The sequence below is a fragment of the Hermetia illucens genome, chromosome 3 (assembly GCF_905115235.1).
Source record: "Hermetia illucens chromosome 3, iHerIll2.2.curated.20191125, whole genome shotgun sequence".
Taxonomy (NCBI): Eukaryota; Metazoa; Arthropoda; class Insecta; order Diptera; family Stratiomyidae; genus Hermetia; species Hermetia illucens.
The window spans coordinates 5,868,464-5,892,345 of record NC_051851.1 but is presented as its reverse complement, the minus strand read 5'-3'; the positions used below and the strand labels follow the sequence as shown (position 1 = coordinate 5,892,345).

General features: G+C 44.8%; 1 protein-coding gene and 2 non-coding genes across 3 annotated transcripts in view; 1 reads left to right on the top strand and 2 right to left on the bottom strand.

Moving 5' to 3' along the window:
- Positions 1 to 23,615, top strand: part of LOC119653055 (soluble guanylate cyclase 89Db-like) — a 144,926-nt gene extending 121,311 nt beyond the window's left edge. Inside the window, exons 7-12 of the mRNA XM_038057534.1 lie at positions 25 to 416; positions 11,528 to 11,843; positions 11,910 to 12,038; positions 12,154 to 12,280; positions 12,398 to 12,597; positions 23,351 to 23,615. Of these exons, the coding sequence (XP_037913462.1) occupies positions 25 to 416; positions 11,528 to 11,843; positions 11,910 to 12,038; positions 12,154 to 12,280; positions 12,398 to 12,597; positions 23,351 to 23,434 (1,248 nt within the window). The 3' untranslated portion in view covers positions 23,435 to 23,615. The remainder of the gene's footprint in view (positions 1 to 24; positions 417 to 11,527; positions 11,844 to 11,909; positions 12,039 to 12,153; positions 12,281 to 12,397; positions 12,598 to 23,350) is intronic.
- Positions 6,313 to 6,509, bottom strand: LOC119653281. Its single transcript, XR_005249677.1, has one exon. It is a non-coding gene; the product is annotated as a small nucleolar RNA U3 (small nucleolar RNA).
- On the bottom strand, positions 6,808 to 6,879 carry Trnap-agg. The gene has a single exon. It is a non-coding gene; the product is annotated as a tRNA-Pro (tRNA).
- Positions 23,616 to 23,882: the final 267 nt, after the last annotated feature.

Genomic DNA, 23,882 nt, shown 5'->3' with positions numbered 1-23,882 from the left:
CTGACTTATCCTCTTCCCTTTCAGGTCATCGAAATTTGGATTCTTCATAATCCTAACAAACCACCAGAGAAATTTTTTGGCTCACTTTTGACAGATCACTTCAAATTGCGTCGTCCAAAGGGTATACCACTCAATTGGAGTACAGTGATCAACATGCATACGGTCCTTTTTGAATTGGAATTGATTCGAACTGGTCCTGGACATGTGGTTTCGAATTCTGAGGATTCTGATGAGCATAATAATCACGCTAACAACGGTCAAAGCAATGGAAATGACAATTCAACTAATGATGCTATCCCTCCGTTGACCGTACCTACTGATCGACGAGGATCACAGGGACTACGAAGCATTTTGTTACAGGGACAATTGTTTTATATTAAGGATATTGATTCTTTGGTGTTCCTATGCAGTCCACTGTAAGTAATATATTTTCATTTTCTTGTTAAGCATATTCCTATCTGGTGCACAATACCGTAGAGACGAAATTTCAATCAAAGTCGCTATTCCTGTGTCCCCGCGCAAGTTTCGGGTCTTGGGAATCACCTCCTTTCCATTCGCTGTTGACGGGCTTGTTGGCCCAACTTGTTGTCTTCGATTCAACATTTATTGGGTTTGTTACTCATTCTTACTAACTTCACTCGGTATCTGTTGTTCTGCAGACTCAACCACCTGCTCGTAATACTGTCATACCCCATTGTCTCATTCCCCTCCCCCACTTTTTCAAAGTCAGTGTGTGCCTCGCGAAAAGGTTAGGAGATTGATATGGAACACCGTCTCCGTCGCTGGGGCGATTTTTATTTGACAAATGACAATATTTCGCTGGATACCTGGCACTTAAGAAGGGTAAAGGGGTGGTCCCGAAATATCGGTATCTGATAAATAAAAACCCAGCGCTAGCGACCCCTTTACTTTTTTAAAACCCTTCGCACTACACTTAAGGACGTCAATGAAGCTTTGAAGCGGACTTAGCTTGCATCAATCTTTTTCCACAATTCCGCAATATCAGGCAGCACTCGTCAAGCTGGACTATTCTAGTATTCACATCACTTAACAAGAATGGGGGGCTTGATTTTCGGTTATCGACCTCCTCAAATAACCAATAACCACTGCTTGTTGAAAGTCGACTGCCGCGGGAGCTAGAAATGTACTCGAATCGGGTCTTCCCCTAGGAAGAATGAAAATCCCCCCTTGGCTGCCACTTACGAGCAATCCGATCACTCTGTTCAAGATACCCTTTTAATTCTCGGAACCGATGTCTTACTAATGGCAACAGTAACACTAGTGGTAACAGTAACCCACCCTCAAAACAAAGAAATCTTTTGACTACGTTTGCCAATACCGTACCTCCAATACTCATTGACAAGCTGAATAATTCCTTAATTGCTTTTGGCATCTCGGCTAACTAACCTTAACTTTCTAGATGGGTAGGAACCACAAGTCAAAGTTCACACTGCGGTCCCCCGTACCCTAATTGAGTCAGCTAGAATGAGTACCTTTTCGAACAGTTTTCAAGGCCTAGGTTCAGATTGAACTGTTACGCCATGGATTATTATTGTTATCAAGATCTCTCCTCCCTTTATAGTAGGGAGGCCAGAATCTTTCTCTTCTCGCTCTTCACACTTGACATTCCGTAATCTTATTGGTTAGTTTGACAGGGAAATCCCTGCAGGATTATCATTTGCCCATTATACTCCGAGCTATTCTGCAAGCTGGACACGATTGCGGATCTGCATTTGTCTCTGTGGATTCGCATGCCTGCGTTGACTGACGGTTTCGTCCAGGGCAGATATTGGTATTGATGAAACAAAGGAACCTCCTCATTGGCAAGATGTGCTGATTTCAACCTCTCATAGAAATGTTTGTGTTCTTGCCTTTCAAGCCGACGGTGTAGACTAATGACACTGAAAGATCGATGATGCGTGCACCCGTGTGTGGTTGCGTTCGTGACTTCTTCAAAGAGTCAAGAGTCAGTAAGAATGGAGATCCTTATGAATGAATGTCGCCCTTTTCGAACAACGATGTGCTATTGGTTTTGAATAAAGCGCCCTCATATGATGTCAAATCCTCTGCTGGAAAATGTAAGGACCGCATTCACTTGAGTTAACGTTGGCGGACCACTCTCCCGCCAATCACGGCGTCATTTCAAAAACTAATTCGGCCGTTGAGGCATCGAGATCAGTGATGACCAATGGTGCTCCATAGCACCACAGCGAATTCACGTAGAATGCGCGAGCGACTGTCTCAGCTGCTTGATCAGGGATGAGGATAGCTTCTGGCTAACGAGAGAATCGGTCCAGAATGGACAGACAGTATCTGAAACCCTGGTATACCTTCCGACATGTACGAGACCGCAATCGTACGTCACTATGTATATTTAGCCAAGTGAAGCTTTTTGTAATAATTTTGCGACTAATCGGGTGAGGGCAACGACAGTATGTCCTTAAAAAAGCTTTGTGAAGTGTCACGGGACCGAATGGTTTGACCGTTGCCATAGATATATCAAGTAAATATCGAAAATTTCCTATGATGATGTAAAAGCAAGGAGTTCGCGATCGTACGTGCTATGATATATAGCTTCTCTGCTCTAGTAAGTTTCCGCTGGAAATAAGCTAAGGACAACCATCAGTTGTAGTGGTTGTGTTCGAATACTGCTCCTGCTGTCACATTAGGTGCATCAGTAATAAGCATCCTGTCGTAATGAACGAGCAACGTTACTTCAGCTACCAAATTTCTACATCGCTGAAATGCCTTATCAGCTTCGGTCGACCATACAATATCCTTGTCCCTGGACTGGCATTACAACTCGTTCAATGGTGTCTGATGATCGGCTGCAATACAGAAACCCAACCTTCGGAGAACTCCGTTCCTAAAATGTTCAAACGACTGGGCGTCGATCCGAAAACCCAATGGCATAACAATAAATAAGGAAAGACCGAACGGCGTGACCATAGCAGTCTTAGGAATGCCCGATTCGGCAGTACAGTGATACGCTCTTAACAGCTCGTCTTTCCAATTAGTCCAGTGGCAATCTCTTGGATGTTTGGCATCGGGTACCGATCGGGCTTCGTCATCGCCAAATGGCCTCCAAATTCCATCTCTCTTTGGGGCCAGATTCAGGGCACTCGTCAAAGGACTATTTGAAGGACGACAGAACCCTCTGTTGATCATAAATTCGAATTTCGCATTGGCAATAGCTAACTTGTGCCATACAAGGCGTCGTGGTTTCTCAGCTGCAGGCGGACCAGACGTTTCTATATGATGGTAAACCTCACTTTTCACACCGGAAGCAGCTGAACTCAAAACTTTGGGGAATTTTCAAAGCAGATTGACAGCATTCAAAAATCCTTTTGAAACGCGTTTAGTCCCGGGATCTATTAAGCAACCGCTCCTTATATCAACTAGTAAACCGTAGTGCTTGAGTAGATCGGCTCCAAAAATTGGGCGGGAGACGTCAGCGGCGCAAAACTGCCAAAGTAGAAGCGCCATGAAGTCCTAAGTTCAGCGTTAGCACTTCTTGGCCGTCTGCTTTAATAATGGTACCATTAGTAACATGCAGCTGAAATAATGCTGGTTGACACCTACAATGTTCGCGCTTTCGTAGAACGAAAGATATGTCCGCGCTAGTCTCGATCAAGAAATTAAAATCCGAGGGAATGTCAAAGATATGAAAGCGGTCTTTGGTTTGCAAGCGACTGCAGAATTTGACTATATTAGCTCTAGTTTTTTGTCAATTTGGCATAAGCATGGTTCACGTCAACTACGTACAGTAACGCCAAACGTATGGTGGTAGTAACACTACGAAGGGTGCTTAGCTTTCCCGATGGCGTTCGTTTGCGTAACCTAGAAGAGCTCCGGCCGTCTATCGGATCTACCGCACTGGAGTATGCCAATTCTTCTCTAATACCCCCTTACGAGGACAATGGTGATGCAGAAATAGTTGATACGCGCGCATCGACATAATTCAATCTGCCATTTCCAAAAGTTTTGTGAGGTCCTGCGTTTCGGAGATATTGAGTATCGCCTGCACGCTACTAGACAGTCGCTGAAGCCACAACGTTTTTAAAAACTTATCAGTCATTCGGTCTACAGCCTCCATGTGCACTGTACGTGGGAGCTAAGTGGGCTGCTGGTCTCCTAGTTCAAGTCCTACTAATAGCTCCCTAGTTTCTATATCTTCGGTCACTGCAAATGCGCTTATGATCCGCGTTTTGAATGCATTTTACTCCTCTGCGGCAAGGGGTGACTAAAATGTGTCCGCAACCCTTGTCAGGATTTCAGGATCCAGTTCGCTACCCACCTTGAGGTCGTGCTTTGTGACCTTAAAATTTCGCAATTGGGCTTTCAGACGAGCGAACCATATGGTAATGTTGGCCTATTCTTCCAAAATTATGGTATTTTAAAAGATACCAGGGAACATCGTCGAGCAGGTTGGCCCCGCATCCCTCCATCTGTCATCCTCTGACGTAATGGCGCGCAATTTATTAGCCTTTGTACGTCCAACTTCTGCACACTCTCCAATCCTGCTTTTGGGCCACTCTGCTTCTGCCTGCATTTCCTTGGACTTAAATAGAGTTAAGCTTGGGCTTGTATCTCCGGATTGTCAGTATTTGCCACTTCAATATTTGCTAAATTTTTGCCAGGATTTTTTTGTCTATTATTGTCTATTGGCTGGCGAGGTATTTAAATCGATCAGTTCTGGGCAGATCACTGCCGCTGACAGTGAAAGGCAATGGAGAACTGCGCTATGAAATTGCTTCACGCATTAACACAACCTAGATGAAGTGGCATTCCACAACTGGTATTCTTTGTGATCGTCGTATCAACGAACGTCTTAAATCTAAAATTTACCGCAATGTCGTTAATTCTGTCGCTCTCTATGGTTCTGAGTGTTGGCAGACTAGAAAAGCCAATGAACGGCGTCTTGCGGTAATGAAGACGAAGATATTGCATTGGACTAGTGGCGGGACACGTTGCACCGATCGTGGAAAAACTGCGAGAGAGGCGTCTTCGATGGTATGGTCATGCAATTCGCGCTAACGAGAATTCCCTTGCCAAGAACATCGCTGGATGGAGATTTAAAAGCCTCGAGATTGCATCCAGATCAGGCATTTGATAAAATGAAATGGCGAAACCGATCACGACGAGCGGAACAAAGACTGAAGAAAAAAAAGATGCCCGGCTCACCCTCATCTTACCTCTCTGAGACGCTTTTGTGGCTCCGATCTTGTCCCTTACGAAATCTGTTGAACGTTCTCCGGACTTTTCAATAGCATTTTACCTATGGATAGTAAATTTCAAGATATTTCTGTTGATTTCTTCGTCGATGTGTTTTCTAATTGTGCAAAGTAGTTTCTTTTTCAGGCCAACCCGAGCTCTATTGTAAGATCCTCTGATAATCTGAACCTAATTTTCGACTAGCTCATGCATAACATTTCTTTAGCTGCCGAATTCTATCAGTTGTACGATGACTATGCCTAGGTTGGTAAACTCTCCCATTTCGGTTAAGCTGTTGCCTATTTTGGAGACATCATAATGTGTGAGCCGAACCGTTCTGTTCTTCTCTGAGATAGTACGGAATTTCGACTTTTCTGAGTCCAAGCCATTTTTCCGTTCTTTACTGGTTGTTAGGTCTGTAATTGTGACTCTGCAGTCGTTAGATATTGAAAACTCAGTGCCCGCCTACTTACATCCTTCTTCTTCTGAATCTCTATTTTTCCCCTGCCTACCTCACCTTGCCCTTTTTGTACTGGATTCTTTCTCATATCCTATAAAGGGGGTGTCATTCCACTATTCTCGGCACTTTACCCGTTAAAAGGAACAATTTACATCCTTAAAGCATTAAAACGAAGAATTATTATCTGTAGTACTTTTGTCTTTTAATTGCTTTGCAACAATCATGGATGCAATCCCGTGGTATCTTAACTACGCTTATTTCCAGAGAAAATTTTGACTCAAAACCCGCTATCTAATACTTCTTCAAACAGTATCTATCTAATTATTAAGCTACAAATGTAGAGACATTCAAAGATAAGAAATCCAAAGTGCATCCTAAAAGATAATATAACTTACATAACCAGATAAGATAAACGCACAATTAAAATATATTTTAAAAATAAAATTAAACTCTAAGAGGAAAAAGTAGCGTAATTGTCACTAAGATTTTGCAGAGACCGTACGTCCCGAAATTAAGATTGTTTTGCTCAAGAAGTTTCCCACACACCTTATCTTATAAAAAGATAGATATATCTAGACAGATCTTGCAGCTTAGCCACCACGACTATTACCGATTATTTTAAGAATAGTTTGAGGGCGACCACTCGGAAATCATCCTACCCCGTTTGAAAGCGATCATCGATGATTGGTGTCCAAGTAAAAAACATAAAACACGCAATCTGCCTCACGCTAAAGGTAGGACGACGTTCCTCGTCATCATGGGCGCAAATTCTTTCGGTTTAACCCGAAAGTTAATGAAGACTTACTACAGAAATGATCCTGTGAAGTATAGTCTTAACATGTCGCCGCTACAGTCCATCTTTTATACCGCACAAAACACAACTTGGGTATGAATTATATCGAAGTGAAAAAGGATGAGTCATCTTCGAAAAAGTAGAGAAGTATGGACAATACCCAACTAAATACCGACATTTCTTGGTAAAATAAGTGTTTTATTTATATTACTCATCACCTAGGAAATCATCACATTCAGGTACCTGGAAAGTCGTGCGGAATCCAAAAAAAAACCCGTCTAAGATTTCCACAAAATAGCGCTTACCGTACTGTACAATCAACAAAAAAGAGACACACTTTGGGCTCGTCCGGGATTTGAACCCGGGACCTCCCGCACCCTAAGCGGAAATCATACCCCTAGACCAACGAGCCAGGTGACAGCTTCCTTCTCGATTCTCCACTTGGAAATGTCATATGTTTAGAAATAGTTATTCATTTGTTTCTGTCGCTGTTGAGCACATGTAGACGGTAAACTTTCCATTCGCGGAGAAAACAAAACTGTTCAATACCGTCCATAGTTGGTCAAGTCTAGGCGGTTGCAGTGCGAGCGCGATTTTTGTAATTGATACATATAAGAATCGCTGGAAGTTAATAATGTTGTGATCGAGGTGCAAGATACATATGTAGACGAAAATGAAGCAAAATACATGGAAGGTCGAGTATGCCAAACAATTGTAATAACCATACATTGGAAGAAAATTAATTTTGATTAATCTGCTTAGAATGGCTTAATGTATTTACTTTTACCTGTATAAATAAAACTAAGTTCAAGCTTCATGGTTTCAAATCGAGGAAATATTTTGTTGCTCCACATTTTTAACAAAACAAAACAATTTGGCTTGGAGGATTCGGTACCGAAGGCAAAAGAAAGTGTTTGAAAATCTGTGGGTTCATCCGTCATAATTAACGCGAATAATTGACATCCGAATGCAATATTAAAATTTCATTCATGAAGAATCTACTTCTCTTCAGCCCTTTTTAGTATTTGTTGAACTTCCACTGTGAAGCATATGAGGTTGACTGTTATCAATACAGTACTTTTCTGATCAAATTATTTGTTTAAATGCATACCATATACCTTTTACACCTTAGGCGTCTAGCTTCCTGTTTCCCCACTTTTTGTAAATAAATAATTGGGTACTTAATTAAAGAAATTGTAAGCTTTGTTGATTGAAAGAAACTGCATCTTTAAGAAATGCTACTTTGATTTCAATTTTTATACAAGCGGACCTGAATTTCTTTTATAAAAAATTATTATTTCCGAGTTATCACAATCTCGACAGATTGCGGGAAACGCTCGACGAATCTCTGGTGCAACAAGGGGCGGTAAGATGTTGTACCCGCCCCCGCCGTTATTTCGTAGTAGGAGCGGATGATGAAGAGGTTCATTTCTTCAGTCCATTTCATCCGCTGCCTACGCGAACCTGCTGAAGTGGTCGCCACAGGTTGTGGCGAAACAGCTGCAACAGGCGGAGCTGTGCTCCTGGTCGTCGTGGCGCCTAGACGTCGAACCGCCCCACGACTACCGGTTTCGACGCCGTGCTGTCCATTACGAAAGCCCGACCCAGTCACCAAGTCAGACGACTCCCGCCGGTTATCCGTATCGGAATTAATTTCTCCTTCTTCTCATTTTTGGTGGTGCATTTTATCCCTAGCTGCCAGGTGTGTAGATAGCTTCCTTAGTGAGTAATCTGCAAGTCTGCAAAGTTCCTGCACTTTCCTCACCTACCCCCTGAGACGCTGCGGTGGCGTACAGCCATTCAGACTGAAGCTATCCATCCCTCCTCCTTTCACAACCGGGCTTGGGACCGGCTTATTATTATTATTTTAAACAGCCTTATCTTATCAGTTAAGATATAATTTGATTCCAATTTTTTAAATAATTGGTATCCCGACTGCTAATGAAACAGGTACAAGTCCAAAGGAGTGGTGTCCTGCTAATACTGCAAGTGGGGTAGGACTTCCCATTCCAGTGTTTCCAAGTGTGTTTTGGATTTTTTTCGCAGCATGTGGTCGAGCGTTATCAAATTGAAAGAACACTTTGATGCGTTTTTATTCAATCAATAGTTACCTCAAGGTTGTAACTTGCAGTCGATAATAGAGGTGCGCGAAACATCAATTTAGTAGGTAATGCGATGTAATATCACTTGAAAACAGTGATATTATGAAGTAATACCACAAACATTGTCTTTCATTATCCTATCCGTACATATGTTATGATGTTATGTATATCACCAACACGAAATAAAATTTATATTACTTATCCCTAGAATGATTTGCCCTGCATTTATTACATTCGCAGCGTGTGGCAGCGCCAAATAGATATAAAAAAGAATGAATACACTTTTACTTAGAAGTTGACTTAATTAGAAGTTTGCCTATTATACACAAAAGCGAAATCATCTTTTCACACCATAGTCAGCTAGGAGTACCAATCCGCAATTGATAGTCGGCATCGGCACTTGATAATCGCCTCGGCCGCTTGTACAAGGAAATATTATGTCGACAAACATTATATGCAAATCAATCAGGAGCCGACATAACATTACAAATCTATGATTTAAAGCCAACAATCCGTATCCCCATATTCACATGCACCCTAAATTATTTTCTAGCCTGAAGCCAGTCAAAAACCTGCCCAAAGCCGACCATAGAGTTATATTGCATCACACACATATCACAGAAATAATATTGCATCGTTTTGGTAATGTGGTGATGCAGTGATGTTAGGTAATGTGGTTATGTTGTAATGTTTGGTAATGTTTGGATCGTGTTCAGTGATGGTAATGTGATGGTATTACACTTTATGGTGATATGAGTTTTACGATCATCCGTAGTGATACCCTCGCTTAGAATAGGCTTTTGACTCACTCGTCCCTGAAGCGTGGAGGATAAATGGAGGTCCACCCCTATAGCTTCGATAAAAACCTGTATCGATTACCCTCCCCCCCATTAAAAAGTTATGTCGCTTGAAAATTTGAATTTACAGCGTTGCACCCTAGGAGAATGGGATGGTTGGATCTCCCTGATGTCTCACGGTAATCGCTCCTTTTTGTCTCTCGTTAGTAAGTTAATTCTTGTTCTTCTCCTTCTTCTACTTTAACTTTCGTCCCGGTCACAAGCGGGGTCGGCTCGTCGTAATCGGTTGCGCCATTTTATTTTATCAAAGGCCTGATTTGGATTTAGTCGTGAGGTCTTCAAATGACCATCCAGAATATCTAGCCACTGTTGTTTCGACCAGCCTTTTGATTGTTTATCATTCACTACGATGTTCAATCTTGGCGAGCGAATTGCCATACCATCGAAGATGCCCCCTCGCAATTTTCCACGATCAGTGCAACCCCACATCAATTGCGTATATTTTCATTTTACATGTAATTAAGGCGTGTTACGCCACTAATCCAACGAAATAGTTTCGTCTCCATTACCGCAAGGCGCCGTTTATTGTCTTTGATAGTCGGCTAATATTAAGAACCGTAGAAGGCGGCAGGACGGAGAACATTGCGGAAAATTTTAGCTTTGAAATATTCGTTGATACGGCCACAAAGAACACTAGTCGTGGGACGCCACTTCATCCAGGTTGCACTTATGCGTGAAGCAATTTCATAATGCAGTTCCAACAAACCTTCTAGTCGCCCTTCTCAAAGAAAAACTTCCCATTATTCACCTCGTTCACTTCAATATTGGAAAGTAAAGTCTAAATTTCAAAAAAACACCAAATTTTCGGGGAAGATTGAAATTCAATGTAACCGGAACGGTAATCTATAACTATTTTCGCAAACCTAGATATACATTTTTTTTAAACTTTATCAGAAACCAGGACTAGACACGTATAGAGCTAATGTAACTATCGCTCCTCCTATCCTATGAGTCGTTCGGAACACACGCAAAAATTTCTACATTACCTATACCGACGTGTTAGGCAAAATCTATCCGATGGCATGCAATTAGAAGAAAAATACATACAACGTCAATGATTATTTTAGTTTGCAATTTTTGTAATGAAATACAGGTATTTGCCGGCTTCACACGTTTGGCACTTGCTGAAAATTCGAAACCACCACAAACATTGGGCTTAATTTTGGGGACCAAACATCGCCATCCACACATTTGCAAGCGCGTTAGTGTTTTCTAAGCAGGCGAGCTACCTATTTAAATGTGTCAGATTCGTCTGGGAAATCTAATGGCCCTTTAGCAGCGGGAGATGATCCCATTTAGAAAAAACTTCACCAATGTGTGATTTCCAATAAGAAAAGTAGCGAAAAGTTAGTGGAAAGCGAGGCCAATCAAAATAAAGTTCCGTTAAAAGAAAGTTGACGTAGTGATCCAAAGGGGAAAAGCTGGACAGAAAAAAGGTTGCTGCATTAGTGCGTGCTCTTCTAGGCAAGCACAGAGGCAATAACTTCTTGTCAAAATACCTTATTTTTTGAAGAAACTCCTTTGTTCAAAAACAACCCCGGCGATCACCCCCCTCCCTTCTTCTTTTAAAGAGTTGCGGTGCCTCAGGACGGATTATTTTTGATGATCAAGGTGAAATTAGAATTTTCAGCACTGTATTCGAGGAGAAGGGTGTGGGAAGGGTATGCAGGAAAACGAGGAAGATTCTACCTCTCCCTACGAAACTTTACTGTTTTGATATAAAAATAGCCCCACTTCAAGACGTTATAACTTTTTCAGGGCGAGTGATCGTTACAATTTTCCAAACAGGGTTGAGAAAGCGGATTTTCCACTCCCTCCTGCATATACTTCCTTTCCCTTCTTGTGCTGTAGTGCTGAAAATTCGAACTTCACCATGATGGTAGAGGAATAGTCCCACTTCAAGGTGCCATGATTTTTTAAGGGCCGATTACCTCGAATCATCATCGGGATTATTGAGAGCGGTCTACCCTTTCCCATCTCCACATCCGCGCACGCGGTGCAAGTGAAGACAGCGTGGCATGACCTTATTTCCCACCATACTTTAGCTAGAGTAGTAGATCCTGAATGCTCAATTATTTTAAATGAATCCTTTCTTTTCCAGAATCAACAACTTAGACGAACTGCATGGCATGGGATTGTACCTGAATGACTTAAACCCTCACGGCCTTAGTAGAGAAATGGTTATGGCTGGTTGGCAGCATTGCTCAAAGTTAGAACTCATGTTTGAACGCGAGGAGCAGCGTTCGGATGAACTAGAGAAATCCCTGGAATTGGCAGACTCCTGGAAAAGGCAAGGCGACGAATTGCTGTACTCAATGATTCCTCGACCAGTGGCAGAACGTTTACGTGGTGGACAGAATCCTTTGAATACATGTCAAAGCTTTGAACAGGTTTCCGTTCTATTTGCTGAGTTACTTGTAAGATTTATCTATAATAATTGACGAACGTATCTGGATACTATAACAATTTATTTGTGGTTCTAGAATTTGTCGTACTCTGGGGGAAACATCCAAGATGCCATGAGCTCGGTTTCTACCCTGAATATTGTGTTCTCGGCTTTCGACGAAGAGATAATTTCGCCAATGGTTTATAAAGTTGAAACTGTCGGACAGGTGTGTATGCCAAATTATAATATACAGCAGAAACTTGGAAGAGTCCCCTTGTCCATAAGATTACAGAAGTTACAACACCGTTATCTCTCTTTTTAAAAAAAATAACTCCATTCAGGTTTACATGGCTGTGAGTGGAGCTCCTGATATCAACCCTTTACACGCGGAACATGCTGCGGATCTTGCTTTGAGGTTAATGAAGAGGATTCGTGAGCTGAACTTACCTGGAGTATCTGTAAAAATTGGTAAGATCTCAGTTTTTCTTGAAAGATCAAAATATATCAAATCAAGATGTGACCGACCTTATGTAAATCCGACTCAATCTAATTCTATCAATTTTATCTTTTCTTTAATCTAAATAGGTCTCCATTCAGGACCGGTAGTAGCTGGCGTAGTGGGATTAAAAGTGCCCCGTTATTGCCTTTTTGGTGATACAGTGAACACAGCCTCCCGAATGGAAAGCAGTGGAGAACCAGATAAAATTCAAGTTACATCCGTGACCGCCGATAAGATTAGAGCTAAAGGGTACAAATTGGTATCTCGAGGACATGTCAAAGTGAAGGTAAGTCATTTTTTCAACAGCGGAACCTAGGTTCCTATGGGGTCCGAGGAAGATGGAGTTCTTCCTTGGATCTTTGGTACTCTGCGATCATCAGTGATTGCATATTCGATTAATGAGCTATGTCGATGGATAAAATTTGTCTTTTAATTGCAAGATCAGGTTTAGATGTGCGAGGTCCTTATGGTTTTTCTGGTTTGCCTAATGTACACTACTAGTTTGCCGCTAGTGATCTGAAGACTGTTAGGTAGGTAGGTATCAGTGGCCGCTCCGAGGAGCCCAATTAGTGCTTTGGTGCACCATTTTGATGCCACAAACTCCTAAGAGCGTGACTGTTGTTATAGGAACAGGGAAGCAGAGTCCAGCTGGCTCAGATCTTCAGAGCCAGCCCGTAGCATTCACGAAGGAAAGCAGCTCTCCGACCCTGCAGCTAGAAATCTCACTGAGGTCCCCAAAGAATGGTTTACCCAGTGTCCGCAGCCTGACTCGAGCCAGAGCTGGGCAATCGCAGAGAAAGTGCATGAGGGTTTCCCTTCCTCCTCCGCAGCTTCGGCAATGCGAGTTGTTGGGTAAGCCGAGCCTAGCGGCATGGTCCCCTATGGGCCAGTGCCCCGTGCAGACCGCCGTAATCTTGAATGCATTTGCACGCGTCTGGCACAGGAGCTCTCGTGATCGGGCTATCTTATAAGCGGGCCAAATTCTTCTTGATTTGGCACAGCTTGTAAGCCTTCGCCATCTCAGGCCCGCGGCTGCTAGGTAGAGACTCGGCCCCCGACAGCCGCCAGCGGAACACCGATTGTATTCCCCGAGGGACTGCCAAAAGCAGAGCCTTGCCCGGCCAATCCGTCAGCCCGCTCATTCCCCTCTATGTTCCTATGCCCGGGAACCCAGAGGAGAGTGACTGCACTGCCCCACCAGCCGGGAAGATGTCGTCATTGCGCACAAGGCCTTGATGGCCGCTTGGCTGTCGGTCAGAATGGCTATATTATGCTTGGGGCTTGAATCACGCTCCAGCCATCGACAGACTTCCAATATCGGCAGTACTTCCGCCTGGAATACACTGGTGAAGCCTGGGAGACCATACGACTTGGATACACCGTGTGTATTCGAGAAAACCCCCGCGCCGACTCCATAGGCCATCTTTGATCCGTCCGTAAAGAATACCGTGTCATAGTCTTTTAACACGCCGCCGGTCTCCCACTTTGCCCTGGTTGGAAGGTCCATAGGAAAGTTTCTCATGAAGTTCAGCTTGCGTGTGACATAGTCCGTGGGGGATGCCCAGATTTCTCGAAGTATTTCATCTGGGATGTTGCTGTGGCCGTAGGACTTTGCTGCCCAGCATCCGGACTCACGTATTCTGACGGCACTGCACGCTGCAACATATTTGATGTGGAGGTTTAGGGGGAGGAGATGCAGGAGTACATTGAGAGCATCTGCCGGGCAGGACTGCAGAGCCCCCGTAGCACCTGCACACGCGGTTCTTTGAATCCTATTAAGCTTCGTTCTATTATATTTCTTCTTCAAAGCCTGCCACCATACAATAGAGCCGTACGTCAGGATCGGACGCACTACAGCGGTATACATCCAGAGAACCATCCTCGGCCAGAGATCCCATTTCTTTGCAAAGGTTCTCTTACAGGCATAAAAGGCTATACAGGCCTTCTTAACCCTCAGTTCTATGTTCAACCTCCAATTTAGCTTAGGATCCAGGATTACATCCAGATACTTTACATTAGAGAAAAGAACCAATCTTTGTTCATTCAGCCGTGGTAGATGGAATTCAGGTCTCCTTGGCTTGGTGGTGAATAGCATCAGTTGCGTTTTGGTTGGGTTTATGCTAAGTCCGCATCTTGCGGCCCACAGGCACACCTTTCGCAACGCTCCTTCCATGATGTCGCTCATAATGGACAGAAACATCCCTGATACTAGTAACCAAGTCGCCGGCATACGCCACCACCTTCACCCCGCTGCTGTCCAATGTACGTAAAATTTTGTCCATTAATATTAACCAGAGCACCGGTGAGATGGCACCACCCTTGGGCGTGCCTCTGGTCAAGTGGTTGCCTCCTAGATCGGACTGGATTATCCTGGTACTCAGCATGGATATAATCCAATGCGTGAGATACCCCTCTAATCCAATACCGGTCAAGGCTTCCTTGATGGCGTTGGTACTGACGTTGTTGAAAGCTCCTTCTATATCCAAGAAGGCAGCAAAGGTATACTGCTTGTACTGCAGCGACCGTTCAACCGTACCAATTACCTTGTGGAGGGCGGTTTCTATGGATCTTCCTTTGAGGTAGGCATGCTGGGACTTAGAGAAAAGCGTTCTCTCCATAATCGTCCTTAAGTGAATGTCCAGGACGCGTTCTAGGGTCTTCAGCACGAAAGAGATCAGGCTGATTGGCCGAAAGTCCGTCGCGGACTCATGACCGCGCCTGCCCGCTTTCGGAATGAAAACCACCCGTGCGCGCCCCCAGGACTATGGTACGTATCCTAAAGTGATGCAGCTCCGGTAAATCTCAACAAGCCACGGCACAACGCTTTCCTGCTGCTTCTGTAGCATGACTGGCATTATGCCATCTGAGCCTGGAGATTTGTATGCGAAGAAGCTGTTTATAGCCCAGCCGATCCTATCCCCGTAATTACCGATTTGATAGTCTCGCACAGCTGGGGTTGCCGCAAACCGTCCAAGCGAGGTTCTGACTCACAGTCCTCCTCGCTGGAGGGAAAGTGCGTTTGCATCAGCAGCTCCAAGGTTTCGCTAGAAGATTCCGTCCAGGAGCCTTCCAACTTTTTAAGGAAGGATGGACTCTTATGTTCCTTGGACAGAATCTTACTGAGCCTCGCGGATTCACTAGTGCTTTCAATGTTCTGACAATAGTCTAGCCAAGACCGCCTCTTGGCGGTCCTGATGGCCGACTTGTACTTCTTTAGGCAGTCCTTGTATGGCTGCCAGTATTTTTGCCTGTAGCAGATGTTGAAAATTTCTCTGGTCAGCTTCCTGAGACTAGAGAGATCTTCGTTCCACCACGGTGGCAGGGTCTTTTTGCTGTACTTAGCAGGGCACGAGACTTTGAAGGCGGTATCAAATGCCTTCTCCAGAGCCCCGACCTTTGATTCCAGTTCATCTGTCGTGCCAATCCTACCAATTTGCGCACCAGAGAGTTTGTTCTTAATTACTTGACCAAACTTTCTCCAGTCGATCCTCCTGGGGTCTCTAAAGGACTTGGAGACCTCAGCGGCGAGATCTAGACTGAAGAGTATCCAACTGTGGTCAGAGAAGGATCTCTGGTCAGACACTCTCCAGTCCTCCACCCTAAGAATCCCGTTGTCGGTTATTAGGGTGATATCAAGGACCTCCTCCTAACCGTTACAGTTCTCCGAGCAGGGAAAATAGAAAGTTGGTGTACTGCCCCTGTTACACACCGATAGATTTGAAGTAATAATAAAATCAAAGAATGACTCACCTCTTTCGTTGATTTCAGAGCTGCCGCAAAGCGTATGCCTTGCATTTGCGTCGCAGCCTATCAGCAGGTTGGCTTTCTTTGCTGTTATGGTGTTCGTCAGATGTTGTAGTTCTTCTGGCGGAGCTAATCGGTCGTGAGCCATGTACGCCGAGGAAATATACACGTTCTCTGCCCCCACCTGCTCCAACTTGACCACAACTAGGTCACTGGAACTCAGGTCCGGGCACAGGAAAGCGTGCAGACCCTTCCTCGCAAGAATACATGCTCTAGGTTTAACCTGATCAGCGTCTCCTGTGCGGTGGAATAAATTAAAACATTTGCTTTGGAGTCCTTTGATGGTTCGGTCGCTTCCGACCCAGGGCTCCTGTATTAATGCGATGTCGATGTCTTCCTCTAAGAGGAAGACGAGCAGATTAGCCGAGGCGCACTTCGAGTGCTGCAGATTTATCTGCGTTACCCTCAGCATGATCTGCTTGCGTGGGGAGTTTGTCAGCACCCGTCGGACCGTCGATCGTCATCTCCTCCAACAGCTCGTTGGCGGCGTCGATTGGGTCGAGGTCGTCGTCCGGTTTTGCAGAGCGGAACACTTTTACTTTGGCATTCCTGACTCCGAACCACACTTTATAATCAGCCTTTTTCAGGGCCTCCAGGAAATCCTCGTTTATGCGGAGTAGTACGGGCTGGCTGTTTATCTGAGGTTCCTCCTCCTTTATAACAAGTCGTCCATGGGAATCCCGGGGTTGTGAAGGCGCAGGAAATGGACGAGCTTGTCCTTCTCCATGCGGATCTTCGGCAACCAGATGCGAGCGACCGGTCTCCTGGGAATCTCGTCGTAAGGGATAATTTTGAGCTTAACGCCCTCCCAGGCGTCGGTGATCTTAGCAACACACGAACCGAGAAAGTCCTTAGAGAACTGGTCCATGCAAGCTATTACGTGGAACCCACGGACCATCTGATGAATCAAAGTGGGGAGTGAGTCCTGGGTGTTTGCATCCGGTCTTTAGAAGATGTTCATAGACCATGCCCGACAGCTTAGCCTCAACACTGGTCCACACCTCCAGCGTTAGATTGCCGCTTGCAGAATTGCCATCCGCCAGCGCCACACGTAAGTGACTCCTGGCTTCCCAGTACGTGGCCCGTCGGCTGACGGTTGCTGTACAATTTCCTTCGTACGTTGCTTGGCGTCTGCCCTCTTGCCCACTCTGCTCCGCTTCTTATCTTGTTCGACTTCGTCTTGAGATCGGTTGCGTTTTAGAGCGATGGGCTTCGCCTTCTGCTCGTCAGCCCGGCATTTGCTGTTGTATTCATCAACAATCGCCTAGTATTTAGAGAGGTCTTTTTCATCCCGCTCGTCGACAGTGCCGGCCTTCTGGTACTGGCTCTTGAGCAGGACACCCGTGGACCTTCGCTTCTTAGCCGGTTTCCGGCGATCGACATTCTTGTCGGTTTTCGCTTTCGAGGGATCCCCCGACGCTGAGGGCTTCGGGTCAGGAGTACTATGTCTGGTACTCGCTACACGCAGCTTGACGGCAGTGGGTTCCAGGCTGGAAGCCACTAGTCCGTCTGACGCCTCGCTCCGGGAGGTCCCTGCGGTTGGTTTCAGCACAACGGTGCTACGGCTGGCACCGAGTGTACTGCTCTCGACGGCTACTGTCTCCTGGCTGGAGGCCAGCAGCTCGTCCTCCGATGATGCGCCTGGCATCATCGCCTCCTCCTCTATCGTCGTTTTAGTTTTTTTGTTAATTGAGCCCATGTCTTGGTCCCACGTGTAGTCCGGGAAGAATGTCCACCCTGGCTGGCCCGGCCACCAGGGTAAGGGTCTTATTTGAAACTGAAGGTGCCCAAGGTATTCAGAGTTCGCATACTAAAGACCAAGCTCCCCATTTGCCACGCAGCCCTCGGCGTATGCTGTTCCACCTTGGCTTGGGGTCCTGTTAGCACCTCCTCCGGTGCAGGGAGGACGATCCCCGGGCTGTTGCTTCAGTCCATCCCCCCGCCAGATCTACTTGCCCCTAACACATGACCAGCAGACAAGCAGATCCTCGCAGTTGGATGAGCCTACTCCCAGCCCAGCCCTATAGACTCTTGGCCCGCCGAAGACGGTTTCTAGCGGCCACCACGCGGAGGTCATGTGAGGACTTGCCGAATTATGCAACTTTAACCTGAAGCATAATCAGACCGGGCCGCCGAAGACTGTTAGAACGGTCTAACGAAGACTGTTAGACCGTTCTTAGTCTGTAATTTTGGAAGACGTTATCCATTTTGTCAGCTATTTCTTTAATTTTGCGGTAAGAAGAGCTAAACGCTTAAATGGACCTACCTATAAGAAGGGTTCTGAGCCACATCCAATTACAAATTCGAAAAGTATAGAAAGAAACATTTTTGTTATGTCCTCTGGAGGTGATATATTATAGGGAGAAAATCCGCCCCTCAGGTGAAAATTCTGCGGGCTCCTCGCAAAATTAACCTAGTTTTGTTAAAGTCTCTCTATCGCAGATTGCCTGACGGGAATGGTTTATCATTTATCATTTTGTTTCCCTCCTTTGGCCTGCTAGGTCAAATTCGACCACCTCCAGTCAAGTTTTTAGAGCATTGATGGTTTTAATAGCGGACATTTCAACTCTTCAGGTGGTTTCGTATCCACAGTCACCGCCAAATCAGCCCCAAAGCTGGTGATAGTAGCCTCTTTTGGTACAGGAAAAGAAACGAATCTCTTCGTACATTTTTACTTAGGAAGGAATCCTGCCTTGAGCCCTGTACGAGGTACGATTTGACGGTGTGCTCCTTAGGGTCTATCCATATCATGGATGATTCGAGTCATCGATAAGTGGAATAGGGTATCGGTCGGGAATTGTCAGAACATTCAGATGGCTGTAATCTTCACAAGGCCTCCATTCGCCAATTGGTTTAAGGACCATATCGAGTGGAGATGAGCAACAGATATTGGAAGGTCTACAAATATCCTGTTTCATGAGATCATCGAGTTTCGTTTACGCAGGTGTAAATTTTTCCTGACGAGTTTGCGCGGTCTATTGAGGCTTTATTCTGCAGGTCAGGCAACAGCCCATAGTGACACAGGATTTATCCGCCTAAAATGGGGTTGCTAATGCCAATCAAAACGAATTGCCCTGAAAACGTTCGGCGCAAACGGAGATTCACGTCCACCTGCCTGTTCGCGGCAGCCAGTCGTAAGTTCTTTGGTATTAAAGTGTTTGGACACGGCACAGGGAAAACCGACACCTCCACGCCCGTGTCGACCAGATGTCAACGTAGTAGCCGCCGGTGAGGCACCCAAGGAGACTAGTTTTTCTAATTGAAATTGTATGTGGTGGTACATTTAGTCCCATGAGTTCCGAATTGACGGTGATACCAGTAAATTGTCGAGGCCGGTGAAGGTCCCGGAGTGGGACTACCTGAACCTCTTTTTCGGGAAGTAGACCTCGACCGTGGCTGCTGTGCCTAATGCGCAATAGAAGCGATCTCAACGCATGAGATTGTTCCCTAAAATATCCTAAGTCAAGATCACCAAAGTTGCGGCCATCATAATACCATCGGAAATACAGAACTCAAGCGACTAAACTAGACTCGCTGAATGCCCCGGCAAAGGCTGCCCGAAGCGCAGTACTACGTCGCCTTATAACCGTTGACCCCTTAGCAGAGGTTGCTTCTTGGTCGACACGGGCGCTGAGGTGCCTGTTCTCCCTGTACTCTGTCCGAACACCCTATTTTCACAAAATCTACGACTGGTGGGCGCAAGCCCTTTTCCCATCCGCACCTATGGCTATAGGCAGGTGGACGTGAGTCTCGGGCTGCGCCAAACGTTTTCGTGGCGTTTCGTTCTGGCGGACATTACCATTCCCATATCAGGCGCAGACTTCCTGTGTCACTATGAACTGCTGGCAGACTTGCAGAACAAGGCTTTGATAGACCCCGAAACCTCATTACATACGCCAGAGAAAATTTCTACCTGCCAAGATGACACTCTCACTCACTCCTTAGAAAGTATCGTACACTACTACTGAAAGTAGTTTCTCCAAGCCGGTTAAGTACGATGTGCAGCACCACATCAATACTACCGGCTCCCCAATTTTCTCAAAGGTGCGTCCACTTTCACCCCAGAAGCTTGCTGTTGCGAAGAAAGAGTCTGAAGACTTGATGAAATAGGATATCTGTAGACAATCCAATAGATGTTGGTCCTCTCTACATATCGCCTCCAGAAGTAGATAAAATTTCTCGGTTCTTCTGATGGTATTCAACCTGATCCAGACAACGTTGAGGCGATAAAGAGCTTTCCACTAAAAACTACGATTTGCGAAGGTTCTTCGACATGTTAAACTTCTATCATCGTTTGTTGTCCAGGACCGCTCATTACCAAGCAATCCTAAACGCCTACTTGTCTGACCCCAAAAATTAAAGATTTCCGCGAGGTTGCGTGATCTGTTGAGGCCGTTTATGCTTTTGAGTCGGTCAAATACCAGCTTGTTGATGCAACACTGTTGGTATTTCCTCAGCTGGATGCACCCTTAGCAGTGTTCGTTGATACCTCAGATACAGCGGTAAGCGCCGCTCTTCACCAACCGGTGAATCAAACCTGCCAGCTGTTGAGTTTCTTTTCAAAACAGCTCAACCCAGCTCAACGCAATACAACGCCTACGATCGTGAGCTAGTCGCCACGTACCTGGCTATAAAATATTTTCGTTCCTCTTTTGAGAGAAGGTCGTTCACCGTGTGCAGGACCACAAGCCCCTTACGTTCGCGCTTAACCAAAACCCGACAAAACGTCCCCTTGCCAACTTCGGCATTTGACTTATATCAGCCTATCGTCCTACACACAGTCCAGTGAGAGGAATTCGCGGCCAGCCCGGTGGAGATGGTCCACGAAGAGAACCTGCCCGTCCCCGCCGACCCTGTACTGGACATCAGAGCAGGGTTAGGCGACTCGGGAATGCTGCGTATGCTCTGGGACGCGGTTTCAAGGATGCGGCCAACTCCACCGCTCCGACAAGCGCCATGGAAGGTCAACACTCCGAAGGATCTTGAGCCGTGGTTCTCATTATAGTGGACGCCCCTCGAAAACCGGTACAACCACCATAGGAGGGCCCCTTTAGAGTGCTGGAATAAGGTGAGCTCTCATTCAAGCTCGACGTTCGGGGCGGGCACAAATGAGAGCCAACGGCCCCGAAGCGTTAGATTCGAGCTGTGATCAAGAATTGGATTGAATCGAATATAATAAAAGATTAAATTAAGTTTAACGTATCTTTGATTCTTTGGGGAATACGGTTCCGTATTTCGGCTTCTGGCCCGTACTTTCCTTGGTCTGTGTGTATGTCTTCGGTTCTATCCTTTTTGGAGTGCAGAGCGATTATCTTTTGGGGTTTTGTTGGCATTCGTTGAAGTCGGTCTTGTTACTTCCGCTAGTCCCTTCCGTCTTCTTTTCTCTGGTAAGATGCCTTTTTACCTTTACAAGAATACGGAAAAAATGCATGTTCCTTTTCTAGCCCCCATTTCTTGTTTGTTGCTTTTTAAGGTTTTGTGTAAACACAAAACCTTATTCAAATCGGTTTACTGTCTGTCTGTCCGTCTGTCTGTCTTTTATTTTTTTATGGATGGAGGTGGAAATCTTAGAAAGACACTGCCGCGCCAGGTTGCAGCAGCGTGTGGGATTCTCACCCACTAAAACCACCCCCACTTTCTCCTTTTTCCTTCCCCGCGGGATCGCCGCAAAGCATTACTTCGGGGTGGACTGCGCTTTACGCGACCACGCCTTCCGTTCTTCGCGTCCTCCTTGCGCGCTCCTCTCTTCCAAGTTCCTCTTGTATTCTTTTGATTGCGGTGTTCACCGCACACCAGTTTCCCTCCGATTTCAACATTTCCCCGACGATGTTCTGCGGGCTTAGGGTGGTTTTCAGGGAGTCTTCCAGATTCCTCCTTTCTGAGAGAAATCGTGGACAGTGGAACATAATATGCTCCGGGTCCTCAGGTGTGCAACCATATTCAGGACACAAGGGAGAATCATCCAGCCTGAATTGGTCTGTCTGTCCGTCACACGCATTTTTCTCGGAGACGGTTATAGCGATTGACACCAAATTTGGTAGAAAGTTGGGAACTGTGAACGCTCACGCATACAGTGAATTACATCCTTTTACGTCGAATTTAAGGGGGTCCCCATACATGCAAAAGGGGGGTGTACAATTTTTTTTCATCAAATATAGTCATGTGGGATATCAAATTAAAGGTTTCGATTAGTACTTTTCCAAGCCGATCTTAGTTTTGGCATTCGTTGGAAGGGTGGGGAGCGCGGGGGGTTGAAAGTGACCACTTCTTTAAAGGGGCCATTCTCAGAAACTACCAAACCGAATAATGTGAAGAAAATCAGGAGGCTGCCACTATATGGTGCCTAGGCTCCGAAATACCTTTCATGCCGATATCTGTTTAAATAAATTTAATAATAGTATATTACTATAATTTTCTGTAATTGGTTAGAAACCCCCCTTAAATTCAACCTAGTACCATGAAATTTTGCAGTGACTTTTGCGGGCTATAATATAGAGCATGATCTTACCAGGTTTGGTGGAAATCGCACTATTACTAACACAGTTATAATACCTCAAATTTGTTGCTTCTTTGAAAATTGAAGACTATGAATGTCAATATCACCCGAAAATAGATACTCTCACATAATATATGGATATATTACGTGCTACGTACTAAGAAATACACAAAACCTTTCGTACCTGAAGCGTCCAGCTTCCGGTTTCCCGACTTGTTATTAAATTCTAGGAAGGCGTCATTTGGGGCATCTTGGTAATATTTGATCTCTAAGCTATATTTGCTTTCTCCATGGCCCGATCCTTCCTTATGATCCTGTTTTTAATGGCGTGGTGACCAATCCCCTCTCCTCCAAGTATGCAGTCAATGGATATTACTATAAGTTAGGTTTAAAGGAGATTGGAACTACTTGTAAAGAGATGGTGAGATACCCTTTTTTTTGGAAATATATCCATGTGGGATATCGAGGTCTCGGTCAGTTGTAAGGGAATAAAATAGGGCGCCTGAAAGTGCTCACTTAAAATAAGAACCTTTTTTCAGGAGCTATTCAATAACTTCAGACAACGCCTATAATTGCGAGGATCTAATAATAGGGGAAGTTCTATTTTTGGCCTCCATTAATCAAGACGATCTTTTTTAGACCATTGCAATGTAGAAATTCGAAATACGAACGGATTCCAACATACAAGATTTTCGCAAAGTTTATTGTATTTCATGACATATTTTACTTTTATTTGCAGGGCAAAGGTGATATGGAGACATTTTGGCTCATAGATGGACCCCAACAGAGTACAAGTAGAAGACCAATAAAGAAGCATTTTTAGAGAGCTATGGAAGAAATTTAATTGCACAGTTTGAAACAGTTAACTAAAAGCAAATTATTAAATTGTAATATGTTATTACACTGCAAAAAAAGGGAGCAATGTTGAAGAAAAAGCAAACACAGGTTCTAAACTAGATTAGTGCAATGTAGAGAATAAATTATGAAATGTATCAAGTTGAAAATTGAGTTTCATTTGATAAGGGAAGCTTTTCAAGGAGAGAGTAAATTCAAAAAGGTAAGCACTAGAATAAGGTGAACAATGTTGACCTCCAAGGCATCAATTGTTTCTGGTTTATCAACATAATTTAGTGACTTCACGTGGCCCAACTGAAAATAATCGAGAAGTGTCAAATCATAAGACCTTTGAGCCAACATTTTAGGACCACTTCTCTTCTCTTTGTGTAAAACAAAACCTTATTAAAATTGGTTTACTGTCTGTCTGTCTCTCC